This window comes from Oncorhynchus keta, chromosome 18 (genome assembly GCF_023373465.1).
Source record: "Oncorhynchus keta strain PuntledgeMale-10-30-2019 chromosome 18, Oket_V2, whole genome shotgun sequence".
NCBI lineage: Eukaryota > Metazoa > Chordata > Actinopteri > Salmoniformes > Salmonidae > Oncorhynchus > Oncorhynchus keta.
The window spans coordinates 51059506-51080960 of record NC_068438.1 but is presented as its reverse complement, the minus strand read 5'-3'; the positions used below and the strand labels follow the sequence as shown (position 1 = coordinate 51080960).

General features: G+C 50.0%; 1 protein-coding gene and 1 long non-coding RNA gene across 3 annotated transcripts in view; one reads left to right on the top strand and one right to left on the bottom strand.

Annotated features, from left to right (window-relative positions):
* Window positions 1–817: 817 nt before the first annotated feature.
* The window catches only part of usp16 (ubiquitin specific peptidase 16), a gene marked incomplete at its 5' end in the record, with an annotated part of 46041 nt that continues 25403 nt past the window's right edge, over window positions 818–21455 (bottom strand). Inside the window, 4 exons of the mRNA XM_052468768.1 lie at window positions 818–2264; window positions 9984–10131; window positions 10740–10826; window positions 14966–15057. Coding sequence (XP_052324728.1) covers window positions 2143–2264; window positions 9984–10131; window positions 10740–10826; window positions 14966–15057 — 449 coding nt within the window. The remainder of the gene's footprint in view (window positions 2265–9983; window positions 10132–10739; window positions 10827–14965; window positions 15058–21455) is intronic.
* On the top strand, window positions 12299–12847 carry LOC127908995 (uncharacterized). Of its 2 annotated transcripts, none has more exons than XR_008069410.1 (3): window positions 12299–12410; window positions 12621–12656; window positions 12765–12847. It is a non-coding gene; the product is annotated as an uncharacterized LOC127908995 (long non-coding RNA). The 2 variants fall into 2 exon arrangements; XR_008069409.1 differs by lacking the exon at window positions 12765–12847 and adding an exon at window positions 12525–12572 and having other exon boundaries at window positions 12603–12669.

Sequence of the window (21455 nt, the reverse complement as noted above, 5' to 3'; positions counted from 1 at the left end):
CAGTTCTCTGCTGCCAATAACTGGAACGAATTGCAAAAATCACTGAAGCTGGAGACTCATATCTCACTCACTAACTTTAAGCATCAGCTGTCAGAGCAGCTCACAGATCATTGTACCTGTACACAGCCCATCTGTAAATATCCCAACCAAATACCTCATCCCCATACTGTTATTTTTTTGTTTGTTATGGTATTGCTCCTTTGCACCCCAGTATCTCTACTTACACATTCATCTTCTGCACATCTATCACTCCAGTGTTTAATTACTAAATTGTAATTATTTTGCCACTTTGGCCTATTTATTGCCTTACCTCCCTTAATCTTACTTTTTTAAATTTATTTTTGAAATTTAATTAGGCAAGTCAGTTAAGAACAAACTCTTATTTTCAATGACGGCCTGGGAACAGTGGGTTAACTGACTTGTTCACGACATTTGCACACACTGTATATAGCCTTTTCTATTGTGTTATTGACTGTACGTTTGTTTACTCCATGTGTAACTCTGTGTTGTTGTTTGTGTCACACTGCTTGTTTGTTCTCGACTAGCCTACCTGGTTAAATAAAGGTGAAATTCCACGTGCGTTTACTTATATCAGTGCATTCTTAACCTAACCATTACTAAACTTCTATTTGATCAAATAAGCCTCACGTAGCAAATTATTTTACTAGACACATTTTGGGCGGAGTAAAACCTCTCGCTTCGCCTCTTCCTCTCTGATTTGACTGCGCATGTCAAAAAGACAAGTAAACAGTGACCATTAGCGGCTGTTCAGGCTAGTCCAAACCCAATTGCGTCACAGCAAAATAAGTCAGTCGAATTTTTCCTGTATTTCAAGCTTTTTAATATGCATCTTGACAACACAATATAAAAAGTACTCAAATAAAAATGTCATAAAAATTATCGTTTTTTTCCCCACGGATCGTTTTTAACAATTTAAAGGAGCACTATGCAGAAATATTTGCCATTTCCTGGTTGCTAAAATCATAATAATTTTCCTAATTACAGTTCGTGACAAAATAAGCAAGAATAGTGTAGAGAATAATTGTACCATCTTAACCTCTGTGAAATATTTTTTTCCATAACCAAAAATATAGTATTTTCAGAAATAGAACATATCTGCCAATTCTTAAACTTGCTTTAATAAGAATGACAGATCTATAACTGCACTTCTATGTGAATTTGGTCAGGTCTGCCCAAAATGTCACATATTGCAGCAATAATAATAATTTTAAAAAAAAGAAGGTATTGGCAGGTTTATTTTTCTTCTACTGTGTAACACACCAAGCAATCAGACAGATGAATCAACAAACTCTTCTATGGTTTCATGTCATTCAATAGAATGGCACCTGATTTCCAGTTTAGACCTCCGATCAAAATGCAGTGCCCTTATATACGGTGCAATTTGGGACGCACGCAATGATCTGTGCTCCCTTCTTTCTTTCTTTTTTAGGAAAACACTGTATAGTCACATATGCACAGTAAAAAAAAATACTTGGGATTCTTTTTATGTTCATTACTGATACAATTAATTCATCAGGAAAAAAAAAAAAAAAAAAACTTCCAAGCTAAATATTGTTCGTTTTTGGGACATCTCCAGTCATGATCTTAATTAATTATCTTTGTCAAGGTCTCAAATGTCACCCTCATTAAAAAAAAAAAAAAAAAAATCCCTATTTTAGTGCACTGCTTTTGAACAGGACAAATAGGGTTCTGGTCAAAAGTAGTGCACTACATAGGGAATAGGGCTCCATTTAAGACACAACCCTTTATATTGATTATAAAAAGAAGAAAAAAAAATACTCCACTCGTATTCACTCTGCACTTCATCTGGCTTATATCAATACCAGTACAATGTCTCAGGCCATAAGTAGTGCACTATGTAGGGAATAGGGCATTTATAGTGCACTAAATTTGTCTGGGGAAAAGCCTCATAAGGCTGCATAATAAGGCTCTGGCCAAAAGTAGTGCACTACGGCTGCGTTTAAACAGCCAGCCCAATTCTGATCTTTTGCCCAAGTATTGGAATAAGATCTGATCGGTCAAAAGACCAATTATTGTCTAAAGATCAGAACCAGGGCTGCCCGTGTAAACACAGCCAACAGTATGTAGGTAAATGGGGTACAAGTTGAGACGTAGGCAGGTCTAGGAGATCCTCTCGTAGAATAGGAGGTAGGCTTGGGAGCTCTGCACTTTGCTCTCCGTGACTGGCTGCACACTACTGTCACTCACGTGGAACCACGCCCCTTTCACCGGCTCTGGCTCACCTTAGGGGAGGAGGAAGGGGAGAGGTAATTGGGTGTTAAGTTTTATTTATTTTTATGTTTAGAAACAACAAGCTCGTATTTTGGGTTCTGATGAGGTCCGACAATCAAACTAAGCTCATCATTTAGAAGTTATACTATAAAAAAAAATAATCAAAGGCTAGTCTTTATATAGCAATAATCGAAATGCCCCAAACATGGATGTACCAAGATGGCTACTGTGTGCTTTAAAAATAAAGTTTTTAAAAAGGGGGGCAATGTTTCCATGAACTTGTCCAGTGAGTTGCTGTTGTTGTCGTTGTTGTTGTTGCTGCTGTTGTTGTCAAACAATAGCAGCTGGAGGTAATGACGTCATAACTTCATTTTTTAAATTAAATCTAGAATATCGAGAAAAAATAAGTGGTCGAAGTGTTTCCATTGTCCTACTAGGGTTATGATGCATTCGGCTGAGCGTACCCCCCTTAGTAGCCAGCCTGTACCCCCCTTAGTAGCCAGCCTGTACCCCCCTTAGTAGCCAGCCTGCACCCCCCTTAGTAGCCAGCCTGCACCCCCCTTAGTAGCCAGCCTGCACCCCCCTTAGTAGCCAGCCTGCACCCCCCTTAGTAGCCAGCCTGCACCCCCCTTAGTAGCCAGCCTGCACCCCCCTTAGTAGCCAGCCTGCACCCCCCTTAGTAGCCAGCCTGCACCCCCCTTAGTAGCCAGCCTGCACCCCCCTTAGTAGCCAGCCTGTACCCCCCTTAGTAGCCAGCCTGTACCCCCTTAGTAGCCAGCCTGCACCCCCTTAGTAGCCAGCCTGCACCCCCTTAGTAGCCAGCCTGCACCCCCTTAGTAACCAGCCTGCACCCCCCTTAGTAGCCAGCCTGCACCCCCCTTAGTAGCCAGCCTGCACCCCCCTTAGTAGCCAGCCTGTACCCCCCTTAGTAGCCAGCCTGTACCCCCCTTAGTAGCCAGCCTGTACCCCCCTTAGTAGCCTGCCTGTAACCCCCTTAGTAGCCTGCCTGTAACCCCCTTAGTAGCCTGCCTGTAACCCCCTCAGTAGCCGGCCCGTACCCCCCTCAGTAGCCGGCCCGTGACCCCCCTCAGTAGCCGGCCCGTACCCCCCTCAGTAGCCGGCCCGTACCCCCCTCAGTAGCCGGCCCGTAACCCCCTCAGTAGCCGGCCCGTACCCCCCTCAGTAGCCGGCCCGTACCCCCTCAGTAGACGGCCCGTACCCCCTCAGTAGACGGCCCGTACCCCCTCAGTAGACGGCCCGTACCCCCTCAGTAGACGGCCCGTACCCCCTCAGTAGACGGCCCGTACCCCCCTCAGTAGACGGCCCGTACCCCCTCAGTAGCCGGCCCGTACCCCCTCAGTAGACGGCCCGTACCCCCCTCAGTAGCCGGCCCGTACCCCCCTCAGTAGCCGGCCCGTACCCCCCTCAGTAGCCGGCCCGTACCCCCCTCAGTAGCCGGCCCGTACCCCCCTCAGTAGCCGGCCCGTACCCCCCTCAGTAGCCGGCCCGTACCCCCCTCAGTAGCCGGCCCGTACCCCCCTCAGTAGCCGGCCCGTACCCCCCTCAGTAGCCGGCCCGTACCCCCCTCAGTAGCCGGCCCGTACCCCCCTCAGTAGCCGGCCCGTACCCCCCTCAGTAGCCAGCCTGTACCCCCCTCAGTAGCCAGCCTGTACCCCCCTTAGTAGCCAGCCTGTACCCCCCTTAGTAGCCAGCCTGTACCCCCCTTTGTAGCCAAGCCTGTACCCCCCCCTTAGTAGCCAGCCTGTATGCCCTGCCAAGTAGCCAGCCTGTATGCCCTGCCAAGTAGCCAGCCTGTATGCCCTGCCAAGTAACCAGCCTGTATGCCCTGCCAAGTAGCCAGCCTGTACCGCTCTGCCAAGTAGCCAGCCTGTACCGCCCTGCCAAGTAGCCAGCCTGTATGCCCTGCCAAGTAGCCAGCCTGTACCGCCCTGCCAAGTAGCCAGCCTGTATGCCCTGCCAAGTAGCCAGCCTGTACCGCCCTGCCAAGTAGCCAGCCTGTACCGCTCTGCCAAGTAGCCAGCCTGTACCGCCCTGCCAAGTAGCCAGCCTGTACCGCCCTGCCAAGTAGCCAGCCTGTACCGCCCTGCCAAGTAGCCAGCCTGTACCGCCTGACAAGTAGCCAGCCTGTACCGCCCTGCCAAGTAGCCAGCCTGTACCTCCTGCCAAGTAGCCAGCCTGTACCGCCCTGCCAAGTAGCCAGCCTGTACCGCCCTGCCAAGTAGCCAGCCTGTATGCCTTGCCAAGTAGCCAGCCTGTACCGCCCTGCCAAGTAGCCAGCCTGTACCGCCCTGCCAAGTAGCCAGCCTGTATGCCCTGCCAAGTAGCCAGCCTGTACCGCCCTGCCAAGTAGCCAGCCTGTATGCCCTGCCAAGTAGCCAGCCTGTATGCCCTGCCAAGTAGCCAGCCTGTATGCCCTGCCAAGTAGCCAGCCTGTACCGCCCTGCCAAGTAGCCAGCCTGTACCGCCCTGCCAAGTAGCCAGCCTGTATGCCCTGCCAAGTAGCCAGCCTGTATGCCCTGCCAAGTAGCCAGCCTGTATGCCCTGCCAAGTAGCCAGCCTGTACCGCCCTGCCAAGTAGCCAGCCTGTATGCCCTGCCAAGTAGCCAGCCTGTATGCCCTGCCAAGTAGCCAGCCTGTATGCCCTGCCAAGTAACCAGCCTGTATGCCCTGCCAAGTAGCCAGCCTGTACCGCTCTGCCAAGTAGGCAGCCTGTACCGCCCTGCCAAGTAGCCAGCCTGTATGCCCTGCCAAGTAGCCAGCCTGTACCGCCCTGCCAAGTAGCCAGCCTGTATGCCCTGCCAAGTAGCCAGCCTGTACCGCTCTGCCAAGTAGCCAGCCTGTACCGCCCTGCCAAGTAGCCAGCCTGTACCGCCCTGCCAAGTAGCCAGCCTGTACCGCCCTGCCAAGTAGCCAGCCTGTACCGCCCTGACAAGTAGCCAGCCTGTACCGCCCTGACAAGTAGCCAGCCTGTACCTCCCTGCCAAGTAGCCAGCCTGTACCGCCCTGCCAAGTAGCCAGCCTGTACCGCCCTGCCAAGTAGCCAGCCTGTATGCCTTGCCAAGTAGCCAGCCTGTACCGCCCTGCCAAGTAGCCAGCCTGTACCGCCCTGCCAAGTAGCCAGCCTGTACCGCCCTGCCAAGTAGCCAGCCTGTATGCCCTGCCAAGTAGCCAGCCTGTATGCCCTGCCAAGTAGCCAGCCTGTATGCCCTGCCAAGTAGCCAGCCTGTACCGCCCTGCCAAGTAGCCAGCCTGTACCGCCCTGCCAAGTAGCCAGCCTGTATGCCCTGCCAAGTAGCCAGCCTGTATGCCCTGCCAAGTAGCCAGCCTGTATGCCCTGCCAAGTAGCCAGCCTGTATGCCCTGCCAAGTAGCCAGCCTGCCCTGCCAAGTAGCCAGCCTGTATGCCCTGCCAAGTAGCCAGCCTGTATGCCCTGCCAAGTAGCCAGCCTGTATGCCCTGCCAAGTAGCCAGCCTGTATGCCCTGCCAAGTAGCCAGCCTGTACCGCCCTGCCAAGTAGCCAGCCTGTATGCCCTGCCAAGTAGCCAGCCTGTATGCCCTGCCAAGTAGCAAGCCTGTATGCCCTGCCAAGTAGCCAGCCTGTATGCCCTGCCAAGTAGCCAGCCTGTATGCCCTGCCAAGTAGCCAGCCTGTATGCCCTGCCAAGTAGCCAGCCTGTATGCCCTGCCAAGTAGCAGCCTGTATGCCCTGCCAAGTAGCCAGCCTGTATGCCCTGCCAAGTAGCCAGCCTGTATGCCCTGCCAAGTAGCCAGCCTGTATGCCCTGCCAAGTAGCCAGCCTGTATGCCCTGCCAAGTAGCCAACCGCCCTGCCAAGTAGCCAGCCTGTACCGCCCTGCCAAGTAGCCAGCCTGTACCGCCCTGCCAAGTAGCCAGCCTGTACCGCCCTGCCAAGTAGCCAGCCTGTACCGCCCTGCCAAGTAGCCAGCCTGTACCGCCCTGCCAAGTAGCCAGCCTGTACCGCCCTGCCAAGTAGCCAGCCTGTATGCCCTGCCAAGTAGCCAGCCTGTACCGCCCTGCCAAGTAGCCAGCCTGTATGCCCTGCCAAGTAGCCAGCCTGTACCGCCCTGCCAAGTAGCCAGCCTGTATGCCCTGCAAAGTAGCCAGCCTGTATGCCCTGCCAAGTAGCCAGCCTGTACCGCCCTGCCAAGTAGCCAGCCTGTATGCCCTTGCTCACCTATCATGTCTCTGGTAGGCCGCATAAACCAGCCTGGATAGAATACAAAAATGGACTAAACATTTTCCATATTCTAATAGTTCTCATGTTCCAACATATCGCCATGGTGCACAGTAACTCACGCAGGCCTTGATTATCTTAAACAACGATGGTGAAACTGCAACGTGAAGCAATTCAGACACTCTTATTAAAAAGGCAAGACAATCTTCGTCCTGCAAAGAAACAATATTTTATTGTTAATTTAAAAAAATATTTTGCAAGCATTTAGAATTAAATGTGGAGTGAAGTTTTATATTTGATAACATCATGTTACCAGCATACCTTAAATTATTCGGCAATTATAACTTACAAAAAAAAATATTTAAAAAAAATATATAGTTTCCATCAACATTTGTCGCAATAAAGACAGTTGGGGAAAAAATAAAATCTGAATAACGCATAAGAAATATTTTGCTGCGTTTTGTTAACGCAGATCTAAAAGGGTTCTTATTGTAATTTCTGCTCAGCGTCATTTTGTGCTTCAGTTTCACTTCTGAACTCTTGAGAATTCAACAATATCATTCTATCAGCAGAGAGCTCTCTGCTGTGGAGCTACTGTTCTCCATCATTCTATCAGCAGAGAGCTCTCTGATGGGGAGCTACTGTTCTCCATCATTCTATCAGCAGAGAGCTCTCTGATGGGGAGCTACTGTTCTCCATCATTCTATCAGCAGACAGCTCTCTGATGTGGAGCTACTGTTCTCCATCATTCTATCAGCAGAGAGCTCTCTGATGGGGAGCTACTGTTCTCCATCATTCTATCAGCAGACAGCTCTCTGATGTGGAGCTACTGTTCTCCATCATTCTATCAGCAGACTGACTGATGTGGAGCTACTGTTCTCCATCATTCTATCAGCAGAGAGCACTGATGTGGAGCTACTGTTCTCCATCATTCTATCAGCAGACAGACTGATGTGGAGCTACTGTTCTCCATCATTCTATCAGCAGACTGACTGATGTGGAGCTACTGTTCTCCATCATTCTATCAGCAGACAGACTGATGTGGAGCTACTGTTCTCCATCATTCTATCAGCAGACAGACTGATGTGGAGCTACTGTTCTCCATCATTCTATCAGCAGACAGACTGATGTGGAGCTACTGTTCTCCATCATTCTATCAGCAGACTGACTGATGGGGAGCTACTGTTCTCCATCATTCTATCAGCAGACAGACTGATGTGGAGCTACTGTTCTCCATCATTCTATCAGCAGACAGACTGATGTGGAGCTACTGTTCTCCATCATTCTATCAGCAGACTGACTGATGTGGAGCTACTGTTCTCCATCATTCTATCAGCAGACTGACTGATGTGGAGCTACTGTTCTCCATCATTCTATCAGCAGACAGACTGATGTGGAGCTACTGTTCTCCATCATTCTATCAGCAGACTGACTGATGTGGAGCTACTGTTCTCCATCATTCTATCAGCAGAGACAGCTCTCTGATGTGGAGCTACTGTTCTCCATCATTCTATCAGCAGACTGATGTGGAGCTACTGTTCTCCATCATTCTATCAGCAGACAGACTGATGTGGAGCTACTGTTCTCCATCATTCTATCAGCAGAGACAGCTCTCTGATATGGAGCTACTGTTCTCCATCATTCTATCAGCAGACTGATGTGGAGCTACTGTTCTCCATCATTCTATCAGCAGACTGATGTGGAGCTACTGTTCTCCATCATTCTACCAGCAGACAGACTGATGTGGAGCTACTGTTCTCCATCATTCTATCAGCAGACTGACTGATGTGGAGCTACTGTTCTCCATCATTCTATCAGCAGACTGACTGATGTGGAGCTACTGTTCTCCATCATTCTATCAGTAGACAGACTGATGTGGAGCTACTGTTCTCCATCATTCTATCAGCAGACAGACTGATGTGGAGCTACTGTTCTCCATCATTCTATCAGTAGACAGACTGATGTGGAGCTACTGTTCTCCATCATTCTATCAGTAGACAGACTGATGTGGAGCTACTGTTCTCCATCATTCTATCAGTAGACAGACTGATGTGGAGCTACTGTTCTCCATCATTCTATCAGCAGACAGACTGATGTGGAGCTACTGTTCTCCATCATTCTATCAGCAGAGACAGCTCTCTGATATGGAGCTACTGTTCTCCATCATTCTATCAGCAGACTGATATGGAGCTACTGTTCTCCATCATTCTATCAGCAGACTGATGTGGAGCTACTGTTCTCCATCATTCTATCAGCAGACTGATGTGGAGCTACTGTTCTCCATCATTCTATCAGCAGACTGATGTGGAGCTACTGTTCTCCATCATTCTATCAGCAGAGACAGCTCTCTGATATGGAGCTACTGTTCTCCATCATTCTATCAGCAGACTGATATGGAGCTACTGTTCTCCATCATTCTATCAGCAGACTGATGTGGAGCTACTGTTCTCCATCATTCTATCAGCAGACTGATGTGGAGCTACTGTTCTCCATCATTCTATCAGCAGACTGATATGGAGCTACTGTTCTCCATCATTCTATCAGCAGACTGATGTGGAGCTACTGTTCTCCATCATTCTATCAGCAGACTGATGTGGAGCTACTGTTCTCCATCATTCTACCAGCAGACAGACTGATGTGGAGCTACTGTTCTCCATCATTCTATCAGCAGACTGACTGATGTGGAGCTACTGTTCTCCATCATTCTATCAGCAGACTGACTGATGTGGAGCTACTGTTCTCCATCATTCTATCAGTAGACAGACTGATGTGGAGCTACTGTTCTCCATCATTCTATCAGCAGACAGACTGATGTGGAGCTACTGTTCTCCATCATTCTATCAGTAGACAGACTGATGTGGAGCTACTGTTCTCCATCATTCTATCAGTAGACAGACTGATGTGGAGCTACTGTTCTCCATCATTCTATCAGTAGACAGACTGATGTGGAGCTACTGTTCTCCATCATTCTATCAGCAGACTGTTCTCCATCATTCTCAGCAGACGGAGACTAATGTGGAGCTACTGCTCAGCAGACAGACTGCTACTCTCTCCATCATTCTATCAGCAGACAGACTGATGTGGAGCTACTGCTCTCCATCATTCTATCAGCAGACAGACTGATGTGGAGCTACTGTTCTCCATCATTCTATCAGCAGACAGACTAATGTGGAGCTACTGTTCTCCATCATTCTATCAGCAGACAGACTAATGTGGAGCTACTGTTCTCCATCATTCTATCAGCAGACAGACTAATGTGGAGCTACTGCTCTCCATCATTCTATCAGCAGACAGACTGATGAAGATGAAGAACAAGCTATGATGGAAAAATACTGGAGTTTTTGTGCAGGTACAGCCAACTAGCGCAAAACTAGCGCAAAAAAATATGATATACATTTTACATTTGTCAAAATTAAAATCCCGGTATGGAACAAATCTATTTTTGGATTGTTTAAATGACCATTCTCAGTACAAACCCAACCGTCTGTTAAAGCTGTACGTTAACAGCAGTCCTACCATGTGTGGCCACTCCGGTGTGTGTCGTGGAGGGGTAGAAAGGTCTGGCTTTGACGTAGGCTGTATAATGACCACTTCTCATAGTCCCACTGTGTTCTACTATACCATACAGACTGTAAAGCACCCGAGAGCCTCCCTCCGACACACCCTGAATACAAAACAAGAGAAACAACAGAATGTCAACATTCAAAATGGCCTACATTTACACTGCCCATGTCACCAGACCAGGAACAACTCAGGACTCTATGCCCCATATATATATATATATATCATCATTCTATCAGCATATACAATGGGGCAAAAATAATTATAATTTGCAAATAAATTCATTAAAAATCCTACAATGTGATCTTCTGGATTTGTTTTCTTCTCATGTTGTCTGTCATAGTTGAAGTCTAACTATGATGAAAATTACAGGCCTCTCTCATCTTTTTAAGTGGGAGAACTTGCACAATTGGTGGCTGACTAAATACTTTTTTGCCCTACTGTGTGTGTGTGTGTGTGTATATATCATCATTCTATCAGCATATATATATACACACATATAAAAAAAAAATATATATATATATCATCATTCTATCAGCATATATATACACACACATAAAAAATAAAAAAAAAATAAATATATATATATATTACACTAAGATACAGAACAAAACCTTGATTTTATTTTTATTTTCACATGTTACTTAACGTTTTATAGATATATTTTTTAAAAAGGTGTCATAAAAAAGGTGTTATTTGAGTGTGTTTTACCTTGCATATGACAGAGCAGAATGGTGCTACGTCTAGAATGTGAGGGAAGTTGACGTGGCTGTTCACCTTACACACACTGTACCCAATCTGGACAGGGACAGAGGCAGAGACAGGGGTAGGGACAGGGGCAGAGGTAGGGACAGGGACAGAGGCAGAGGTAGGGACAGGGACAGAGGCAGAGGTAGGGACAGAGGCAGAGGTAGGGACAGGGACAGAGGCAGAGACAGGGGTAGGGACAGGGGCAGAGGTAGGGACAGGGACAGAGGTAGGGACAGAGGCAGAGGTAGGGACAGGGACAGAGGTAGGGACAGGGACAGAGGTAGGGACAGGGACAGAGGCAGGGACAGAGGTAGGGACAGAGGTAGAGGTAGGGACAGGGGTAGGGACAGGGACAGAGGCAGAGGTAGGGACAGGGACAGAGGCAGGGACAGAGGTAGAGGTAGGGACAGGGACAGAGGCAGAGGTAGGGACAGGGACAGAGGTAGGGACAGAGGTAGGGACAGGGGTAGGGGTAGAGGTAGGGACAGAGGTAGAGGTAGGGACAGAGGTAGAGGTAGGGACAGAGGCAGAGGTAGGGACAGGGGTAGAGGTAGGGACAGAGGTAGGGACAGAGGTAGAGGTAGGGACAGGGGTAGAGGTAGGGACAGAGGTAGAGGTAGGGACAGAGGTAGAGGTAGGGACAGAGGCAGAGGTAGGGACAGGGACAGAGGTAGAGGTAGGGACAGAGGTAGGGACAGGGACAGAGGCAGAGGTAGGGACAGAGGCAGAGGTAGGGACAGAGGCAGAGGTAGGGACAGAGGCAGAGGTAGGGACAGAGGTAGGGACAGGGACAGAGGTAGGGACAGGGACAGAGGTAGGGACAGAGGCAGGGACAGAGGTAGAGGTAGGGACAGAGGTAGAGGTAGGGACAGAGGCAGAGGTAGGGACAGAGGCAGAGGTAGGGACAGGGACAGAGGCAGAGGTAGGGACAGAGGCAGAGGTAGGGACAGAGGCAGGGACAGAGGTAGGGACAGAGGCAGGGACAGGGACAGAGGTAGGGACAGGGACAGAGGCAGAGGTAGGGACAGAGGCAGAGGTAGGGACAGAGGCAGGGACAGAGGTAGGGACAGAGAGGCAGAGGTAGGGACAGGGACAGAGGTAGGGACAGAGGCAGAGGTAGGGACAGAGGCAGAGACAGAGGCAGAGGTAGGGACAGAGGCAGAGGTAGGGACAGGGACAGAGGTAGGGACAGAGGTAGAGGTAGGGATGGAGGTAGAGGTAGGGACAGAGGTAGGGACAGAGGCAGAGGTAGGGACAGGGACAGAGGTAGGGGCAGAGGTAGGGACAGGGACAGAGGCAGGGACAGAGGTAGAGGTAGGGACAGAGGCAGAGACAGAGGTAGGGACAGAGGTAGGGACAGGGACAGAGGTAGGGATAGGGACAGAGGTAGGGACAGAGGTAGGGACAGAGGTAGGGACAGGGACAGAGGCAGAGGTAGGGACAGGGGTAGGGACAGAGGTAGGGACAGAGGTAGGGACAGGGACAGAGGCAGAGGTAGGGACAGGGGTAGGGACAGGGACAGAGGTAGGGACAGGGACAGAGGTAGGGACAGAGGCAGAGGTAGGGACAGAGGCAGAGGTAGGGACAGGGACAGAGGTAGGGACAGGGACAGAGGTAGGGACAGAGGTAGAGGTAGGGATGGAGGTAGAGGTAGGGACAGAGGTAGGGACAGAGGCAGAGGTAGGGACAGGGGTAGGGACAGAGGTAGGGGCAGAGGTAGGGACAGAGGCAGGGACAGAGGTAGAGGTAGGGACAGAGGCAGAGGTAGGGACAGAGGTAGGGACAGGGACAGAGGTAGGGATAGGGACAGAGGTAGGGACAGAGGTAGGGACAGGGACAGAGGTAGGGACAGGGACAGAGGTAGGGACAGGGACAGAGGTAGGGACAGGGACAGAGGTTGGGACAGGGACAGAGGTAGGGACAAGGACAGAGGTAGGGACAGGGACAGAGGTAGGGACAGAGGTAGGGACAGGGACAGAGACAGAGGTAGGGACAGAGGTAGGGACAGGGACAGAGGTAGGGACAGGGACAGAGGTAGGGACAGAGGTAGGGACAGGGACAGAGGTAGGGACAGGGACAGAGGTAGGGACAGGGACAGAGGTAGGGACAGAGACAGAGGTAGGGACAGGGACAGAGGTAGGGACAGAGGTAGGGACAGAGGTAGGGACAGGGACAGAGGTAGGGACAGAGGTAGGGACAGAGGTAGAGGTAGGGACAGAGGTAGGGGCAGGGACAGAGGCAGGGACAGAGGTAGAGGTAGGGACAGAGGTAGGGACAGAGACAGAGGTAGGGACAGAGACAGAGGTAGGGACAGGGACAGAGGTAGGGACAGAGGTAGAGGTAGGGACAGAGGTAGAGGTAGGGACAGAGGTAGAGGTAGGGACAGAGGCAGAGGTAGGGACAGAGGTAGGGACAGAGGTAGAGGTAGGTACAGAGGTAGAGGTAGGGAAAGAGGTAGAGGTAGGGAAAGAGGTAGAGGTAGGGACAGGGACAGAGGTAGGGACAGAGGCAGGGACAGAGGCAGGGACAGAGGTTGGGACAGAGGCAGAGGTAGGGACAGGGACAGAGGTAGGGACAGAGGTTGGGACAGAGGCAGAGGTTGTGACAGGGACAGAGGCAGAGACAGAGGCAGAGACAAGTTACACACTTGAAAATCACAGAGTGCATTTGGGAAAGTACTCGGACCTCTAGAATTTTTCCACATTTTGTTACGTTTCAGCCTTATTCTAAAAATGGATGAAATAAAAAATGTTTGTCAAACACACAATACCCCATAATGACAAAGCGAAAACAGCTTTTTAGAATTTATTAAAAATAAAAAACAGAAATACCATCTTTACATAAGAATTCAGACCCTTTGCTAGGAGAACTCTTTGGCCTGAATGACGTCTGGAGGAAACCTGGCCTCATCCCTACAGTGAAGCATGGTGGTGGCAGCATCATGCTGTGGGGATGTTTTTCAGCGGCAGGGACTGGGGGACTAGTCAGGATCGAGGCAAAAATGAACAGAGAAAAGTACAGAGAGATCCTTGATGAAATCTTGCTCCAGAGCGCTCAGGACCTCAGACTGGGGTGAAGGTTCACCTTCTAACAGGACACCGACCCTAAGCACACAGCCAAGACAACGTAGGAGTGGCTTCAGGACAAGTCTCTGAATGTCCTTGAGTGGCCCAGCCAGAGCCCGGACTTGAACCCGATCGAACATCTCTAGAGAGACCTGAAAATAGCTGTGCAGCAACGCTCCCCATCCAACCTGACAGAGCTTGAGAGGATCTGCAGAGAAGAATGGGAGAAACTCTCCAAATACAGGTGTGTCAAGCTTGTTCCATCATACCCAAGAAGACTCGAGGCTGTAATCGCTGCCAAAGGTGCTTCAACAATGTACTGAGTAAAGTTTCTGAATACTTATGTGAATGTATTATTTCAGTGAATTTTTATACATTTGCAAAAAAAACAAAAAAAAGTTGTTGCTTTGTCATATTGTTGATTTGTGTGTAGATTCATGTGTGTAGATTCATGTGTGTAGATTCATGTTGTGTAGATTCATGTGTGTAGATTCATGTGTGTAGATTCATGTGTGTAGATTCATGTGTGTAGATTCATGTGTGTAGATTCATGTTGTGTAGATTCATGTGTGTAGATTCATGTGTGTAGATTCATGTGTGTAGATTCATGTTGTGTAGATTCATGTGTGTAGATTCATGTGTGTAGATTCATGTGTGTAGATTCATGTGTGTAGATTCATGTGTGTGTAGATTCATGTGTGTGTGTGTGGGGGGGACGACGACAATTGAATCAATTTAAGAACGAGGCATTAACGTAACATAATGTGGAAAACAAACAACTTTTACCCATAAAGCAGCGAAGTAAAAGTAAGTTTAAGGTTTTACATCGAACAGCCGATATAAGGAGAAAGGTGACCGAACTGAAATGTTGTGTTGTGGAAGTCTGAAGTCTGGTTGAATCCGTTGCTGCGGTAACACCGGAGTGGAGGAGAACATGCATTTAAACCAGGTTCACTTTTACTTTGCTGCTTTTGGATAAAGTTTGTGGACATGAAGCTAAACCTTTTTTTAAAATGTTTTTAATAATAATTGCTATTTGAACAATTATTTAAAAAATGGTGACAAATAACCATTATCCAAATGTCCATGACGGTCAGGGCCCGAGTTGTTGGAGAGGGTTACCTGCTGGAATCTCTTCAGGTGAAGAGTAAGCACCGGAGGGGGAGACGAGATCAGCATTTGCTTCAGAGCATCGGTGTACACCTTCTTGGAGCCTAAACAACAAGCACACACACACACACCTTGTAAAATACACAATGACACACACACACACACACACACACACACACACACACACACACACACACACACACACACTTGTAAAATACACAATGACACACACACACACACCTTGTAAAATACACAATGACACACACACACACACACACACCTTGTAAAATACACAAAGACACACACACACACACACCTTGTAAAATACACAATGACACACACACACACACACACACCTTGTAAAATACACACACACACACACACACACACACCTTGTAAAATACACAATGACACACACACACACACCTTGTAAAATACACAATGACACACACACACCTTGTAAAATACACAATGACACACACACACACACCTTGTAAAATACACAATGACACACACACACCTTGTAAAATACACAATGACACACACCTTGTAAAATACACAATGACACACACCTTGTAAAATACACAATGACACACACCTTGTAAAATACACAATGACACACACACACACACACACACACACACACACACACACACACACACACACACACTACGGTTGGGCGATATCAACCATTGTCCTATCGTTTATTATGTACCCATAAAACATCACCCCTCCTTATTGGTCAACCCAAAACCTTTGTTTAAGGAAAAAATAAAATAAAATAAAATAAGAATCAGATAAAAACAACAGTTGGGCTATAGAACAAACCGGATGAATCATTATGAAATATAATGTGGTTAGAGACTGGATGAATCATTATGAAATATAATGTGGTTAGAGACTGGATGAATCATTATGAAATATAATGTGGTTAGAGACTGGATGAATCATTATGAAATATAATGTGGTTAGAGACTGGATGAAATATAATGTGGTTAGAGACCGGATGAATCATTATGAAATATAATGTGGTTAGAGACCGGATGAATCATTATGAAATATAATGTGGTTAGAGACCGGATGAATCATTATGAAATATAATGTGGTTAGAGACCGGATGAATCATTATGAAATATAATGTGGTTAGAGACTGGATGAATCATTATGAAATATAATGTGGTTAGAGACCGGATGAATCATTATGAAATATAATGTGGTTAGAGACCGGATGAATCATTATGAAATATAATGTGGTTAGAGACTGGATGAATCATTATGAAATATAATGTGGTTAGAGACTGGATGAAATATAATGTGGTTAGAGACCGGATGAGTCATTATGAAATATAATGTGGTTAGAGACCGGATGAATCATTATGAAATATAATGTGGTTAGAGACTGGATGAATCATTATGAAATATAATGTGGTTAGAGACTGGATGAATCATTATGAAATATAATGTGGTTAGAGACTGGATGAATCATTATGAAATATAATGTGGTTAGAGACCGGATGAATCATTATGAAATATAATGTGGTTAGAGACCGGATGAATCATTATGAAATATAATGTGGTTAGAGACCGGAGAATCATTATGAAATATGTGGTTAGAGACTGGATGAGTCATTATGAAATATAATGTGGTTAGAGACTGGATGAATCATTATGAAATATAATGTGGTTAGAGACTGGATGAATCATTATGAAATATAATGTGGTTAGAGACTGGATGAATCATTATGAAATATAATGTGGTTAGAGACCGGATGAATCATTATGAAATCATGGTTAGAGACCGGATGAATCATTATGAAATATGTGGTTAGAGACTGGATGAGTCATTATGAAATATAATGTGGTTAGAGACTGGATGAATCATTATGAAATATAATGTGGTTAGAGACTGGATGAATCATTATGAAATATAATGTGGTTAGAGACCGGATGAATCATTATGAAATATAATTCCATGAGTTTCTGGTGGAGGAGCCTCTGTGTGGTGCTGTGATGGGACACTGACAGGTCGCATGAGGAACGGGCTGCGTTACCGTAGTAACATCCGTGGGGGGCTGGATAGAAGCAGTCTACCAGACTTCACAACGGGATAAATATATATATTCTTATCATCTTGTTATTCTATCACAAAGCAGTGATTGACAACAGCCCATTCCTTTCATTCTTGTTATTCTATTACAAAGCAGTGATTGACAACAGCCCCTTCCTTTCATTCTTGTTATTCTATTACAAAGCAGTGATTGACAACAGCCCCTTCCCTTTCATTCTTGTTATTCTATTACAAAGCAGTGATTGACAACAGCCCCTTCCCTTTCATTCTTGTTATTCTATTACAAAGCAGTGATTGACAACAGCCCCTTCCCTTTCATTCTTGTTATTCTATTACAAAGCAGTGATTGACAACAGCCCCTTCCTTTTCATTCTTGTTATTTTTGACAGTCACAGCTTTAGGACAATACCTTGGTAGACTAGAATATTTTGGGGAAATAAACTAGTGTTGATGACCGTAACAGGGCAAAGTATTTATGGCCTTGTAAAGAGGAATGAGGTTCGGTTATTGGACATTTGGTTTTCAACCTCGCTTGGAGGGATTTTCCCCACATATCTTTAAAAAACTGGTCAGTAGATGTTTCTACAGGCTATTGATCTTGGTTTGATCGGTCATTTAGTCCCCTACTTTGTGTTTTTACACTATAACAATAACTTTGAGAAGGAACTCTGTTATAGTCGTTGTTTGAGCGGGAGAAAACCATGAAGAAAAACAATGAAACCTCCATATTCACTTAGCCTATATTCCTTTCTCTCTTCATTCGATAGGCTAAGTTTTTCAGAAACTACTAGACGCAACATAGTGAAGGGAGTGTCCGTTATTGAAAATAAAAATGGAATTGGTTTAAGCTATAGTTTAATGTCCAAGTAATCTGACGGAGAAACAATATTTTGTTTCTGGACATTTAGTGATGCTTTGGTGGAATTCTCTCCCCACACACCCTGTCTGGCCTACACTCTCCCCCCCACACCCTGTCTGGCCTACACTCTCCCCCCACACCCTGTCTGGCCTACACTCTCTCCCCTCACCCTGTCTGGTCTACACTCTCCCCCACACCCTGTCTGGCCTACACTCTCCCCCCACACCCTGTCTGGCCTACACTCTCCCCCCACACCCTGTCTGGCCTACACTCTCCCCCCCACACCCTGTCTGGCCTACACTGGCCTCCCCCCACACCCTGTCTGGCCTACACTCTCCCCCCACACCCTGTCTGGCCTACTCTCTCCCCCCACACCCTGTCTGGCCTACACTCTCCCCCCACACCCTGTCTGGCCTACACTCTCTCCCCCACACCCCCCACACCCTGTCTGGCCTACACTCTCTCCCCCACACCCTGTCTGGCCTACACTCTCTCCCCCACACCCTGTCTGGCCTACACTCTCTCCCCCACACCCTGTCTGGCCTACACTCTCCCCCCACACCCTGTCTGGCCTACACTCTCCCCCCACACCCTGTCTGGCCTACACTCTCCCCCCACACCCTGTCTGGCCTACACTCTCCCCCCCCACCCTGTCTGGCCTACACTCTCCCCCCCCACCCTGTCTGGCCTACACTCTCTCCCCCCACCCTGTCTGGCCTACACTCTCTCCCCCCACCCTGTCTGGCCTACACTCTCCCCCCCCACCCTGTCTGGCCTACACTCTCCCCCCACACCCTGTCTGGCCTACACTCTCTCCCCCCACACCCCCCACACTCTCCCCCACCCTGTCTGGCCTACACTCTCCCCCCACCCTGTCTGGCCTACACTCTCCCCCCACACCCTGTCTGGCCTACACTCTCCCCCCACCCTGTCTGGCCTACACTCTCCCCCCCCACCCTGTCTGGCCTACACTCTCTCCCCCCACCCTGTCTGGTCTACACCTCCCCCACACCCTGTCTGGCCTACACTCTCTCTCTCCCCCCACCCTGTCTGGCCTACACTCTCCCCCCCCACCCTGTCTGGCCTACACTCTCTCCCCCCACCCTGTCTGGCCTACACTCTCTCCCCCCCACCCTGTCTGGCCTACACTCTCTCCCCCACCCTGTCTGGCCTACACTCTCTCCCCCACCCTGTCTGGCCTACACTCTCCCCCCCCACCCTGTCTGGCCTACACTCTCTCCCCCCACCCTGTCTGGCCTACACTCTCCCCCACACCCTGCCTACACTCTCCCCCCCACCCTGTCTGGCCTACACTCTCCCCCCACCCTGTCTGGCCTACACTCTCTCTCCCCCCACCCTGTCTGGCCTACACTCTCCCCCCACACCCTGTCTGGCCTCTCTCCCCCCACCCTGTCTGGCCTACACTCTCCCCCCACACCCTGTCTGGCCTACCCTCTCCCCCCCCACCCTGTCTGGCCTACACTCTCTCCCCCCACCCTGTCTGGCCTACACTCTCTCCCCCCCACCCTGTCTGGCCTACACTCTCTCCCCCCCCACCCTGTCTGGCCTACACTCTCTCCCCCCACCCTGTCTGGCCTACACTCTCTCCCCCACCCTGTCTGGCCTACACTCTCTCCCCCCACCCTGTCTGGCCTACACTCTCTCCCCCACCCTGTCTGGCCTACACTCTCTCCCCCCACCCTGTCTGGCCTACACTCCCCCCACCCTCTGGCCCCTCCCCCACCCTGTCTGGCCTACACTCTCTCCCCTCACCCTGTCTGGCCTACACTCTCCCCCCACCCTGTCTGGCCTACACTCTCCCCCCCACCCTGTCTGGCCTACACTCTCCCCCCCCACCCTGTCTGGCCTACACTCTCTCCCCCCACCCTGTCTGGCCTACACTCTCCCCCCTCACCCTGTCTGGCCTACACTCTCCCCCCACACCCTGTCTGGCCTACACTCTCCCCCCACACCCTGTCTGGCCTACACTCTCCCCCACACCCTGTCTGGCCTCTCCCCCCACACCCTGTCTGGCCCTCTCTCTCCCCCCCACCCTGTCTGGCCTACACTCTCTCCCCCACACCCTGTCTGGCCTACACTCTCTCCCCCACACCCTGTCTGGCCTACACTCTCTCCCCCACACCCTGTCTGGCCTACACTCTCTCCCCCCACACCCTGTCTGGCCTACACTCTCCCCCCCCACACCCTGTCTGGCCTACACTCTCTCCCCCCACACCCTGTCTGGCCTACACTCTCCCCCCACACCCTGTCTGGCCTACACTCTCCCCCCACACCCTGTCCCCACACCCTGTCTGGCCTACACTCCCCCACCCCCACACCCTGTCTGGCCTACACTCTCCCCCCACACCCTGTCTGGCCTACACTCTCTCCCCCACACCCTGTCTGGCCTACACTCTCCCCCCACACCCTGTCTGGCCTACACTCTCCCCCCACACCCTGTCTGGCCTACACTCTCCCCCCACCCTGTCTGGCCTACACTCTCCCCCACACCCTGCTCTGTCCCGCCCCTGTCTGGCCTACTGTCCTGTCTGGCCTACACTCTCCCCCCACCCTGTCTGGCCTACGCTCTCCCCCCACACCCTGTCTGGCCTGCTCTCCCCCCACACCCTGTCTGGCCTGCACACTCTCCCCCCACACCCTGTCTGGCCTACACTCCCCCCACACCCTGTCTGGCCTACTCTCTCCCCACACCCTGTCTGGCCTACACTCTTCCGTGTTCTGTGCTGGCTATATAACACGTCTTGAATTAGGCTATAGCATGCAGGTATAGGCTATTACTCTGAATGCGTACTGTGTGCGTACTGTCCCGCTGCGTACTGTCCCGCTGCGTACTGTCCCGCTGCGTACTGTCCCCTGCGTACTCCCGCTGCGTACTGCCCCGCTGCGTACTGTCCCGCTGCGTACTGCCCCGCTGCGTACTGCCCAGCTGCGTACTGCCCAGCTGCGTACTGTCCCGTTGCTGCGTACTGTCCCGCTGCGTACTGTCCCGCTGCGTACTGTCCCGCTGCGTACTGTCCCGCTGCGTACTGTCCCGCTGCGTACTGTCCCGCTGCGTACTGTCCCGCTGCGTACTGTCCCGCTGCGTACTGTCCCGCTGCGTACTGTCCCGCTGCGTACTGTCCCGCTGCGTACTGCCCCGCTGCGTACTGTCCCGCTGCGTGCTGTCCCGCTGCGTACTGTCCCGCTGCGTACTGTCCCGCTGCGTGCTGTCCCGCTGCGTACTGTCCCGCTGCGTACTGTCCCGCTGCGTACTGTCCCGCTGCGTACTGTCCCGCTGCGTACTGTCCCGCTGCGTACTGTCCGCTGCATACTGTCCTGCTGCGTACTGTCCTGCTGCGTACTGTCCCGCTGCGTACTGTCCCGCTGCGTACTGTCCTGCTGCATACTGTCCTGCTGCATACTGTCCTGCTGCATACTGCGAGACTCGATTCTTTACTGTGGGGCACCAGTGAAACTCAAATAGGCTAAACCATCGTATGTCACGTCACAATGTCTTCGCCATCAACGATGGCCGATCGTAATAATCACCCAACCTTAACACACACACACACACA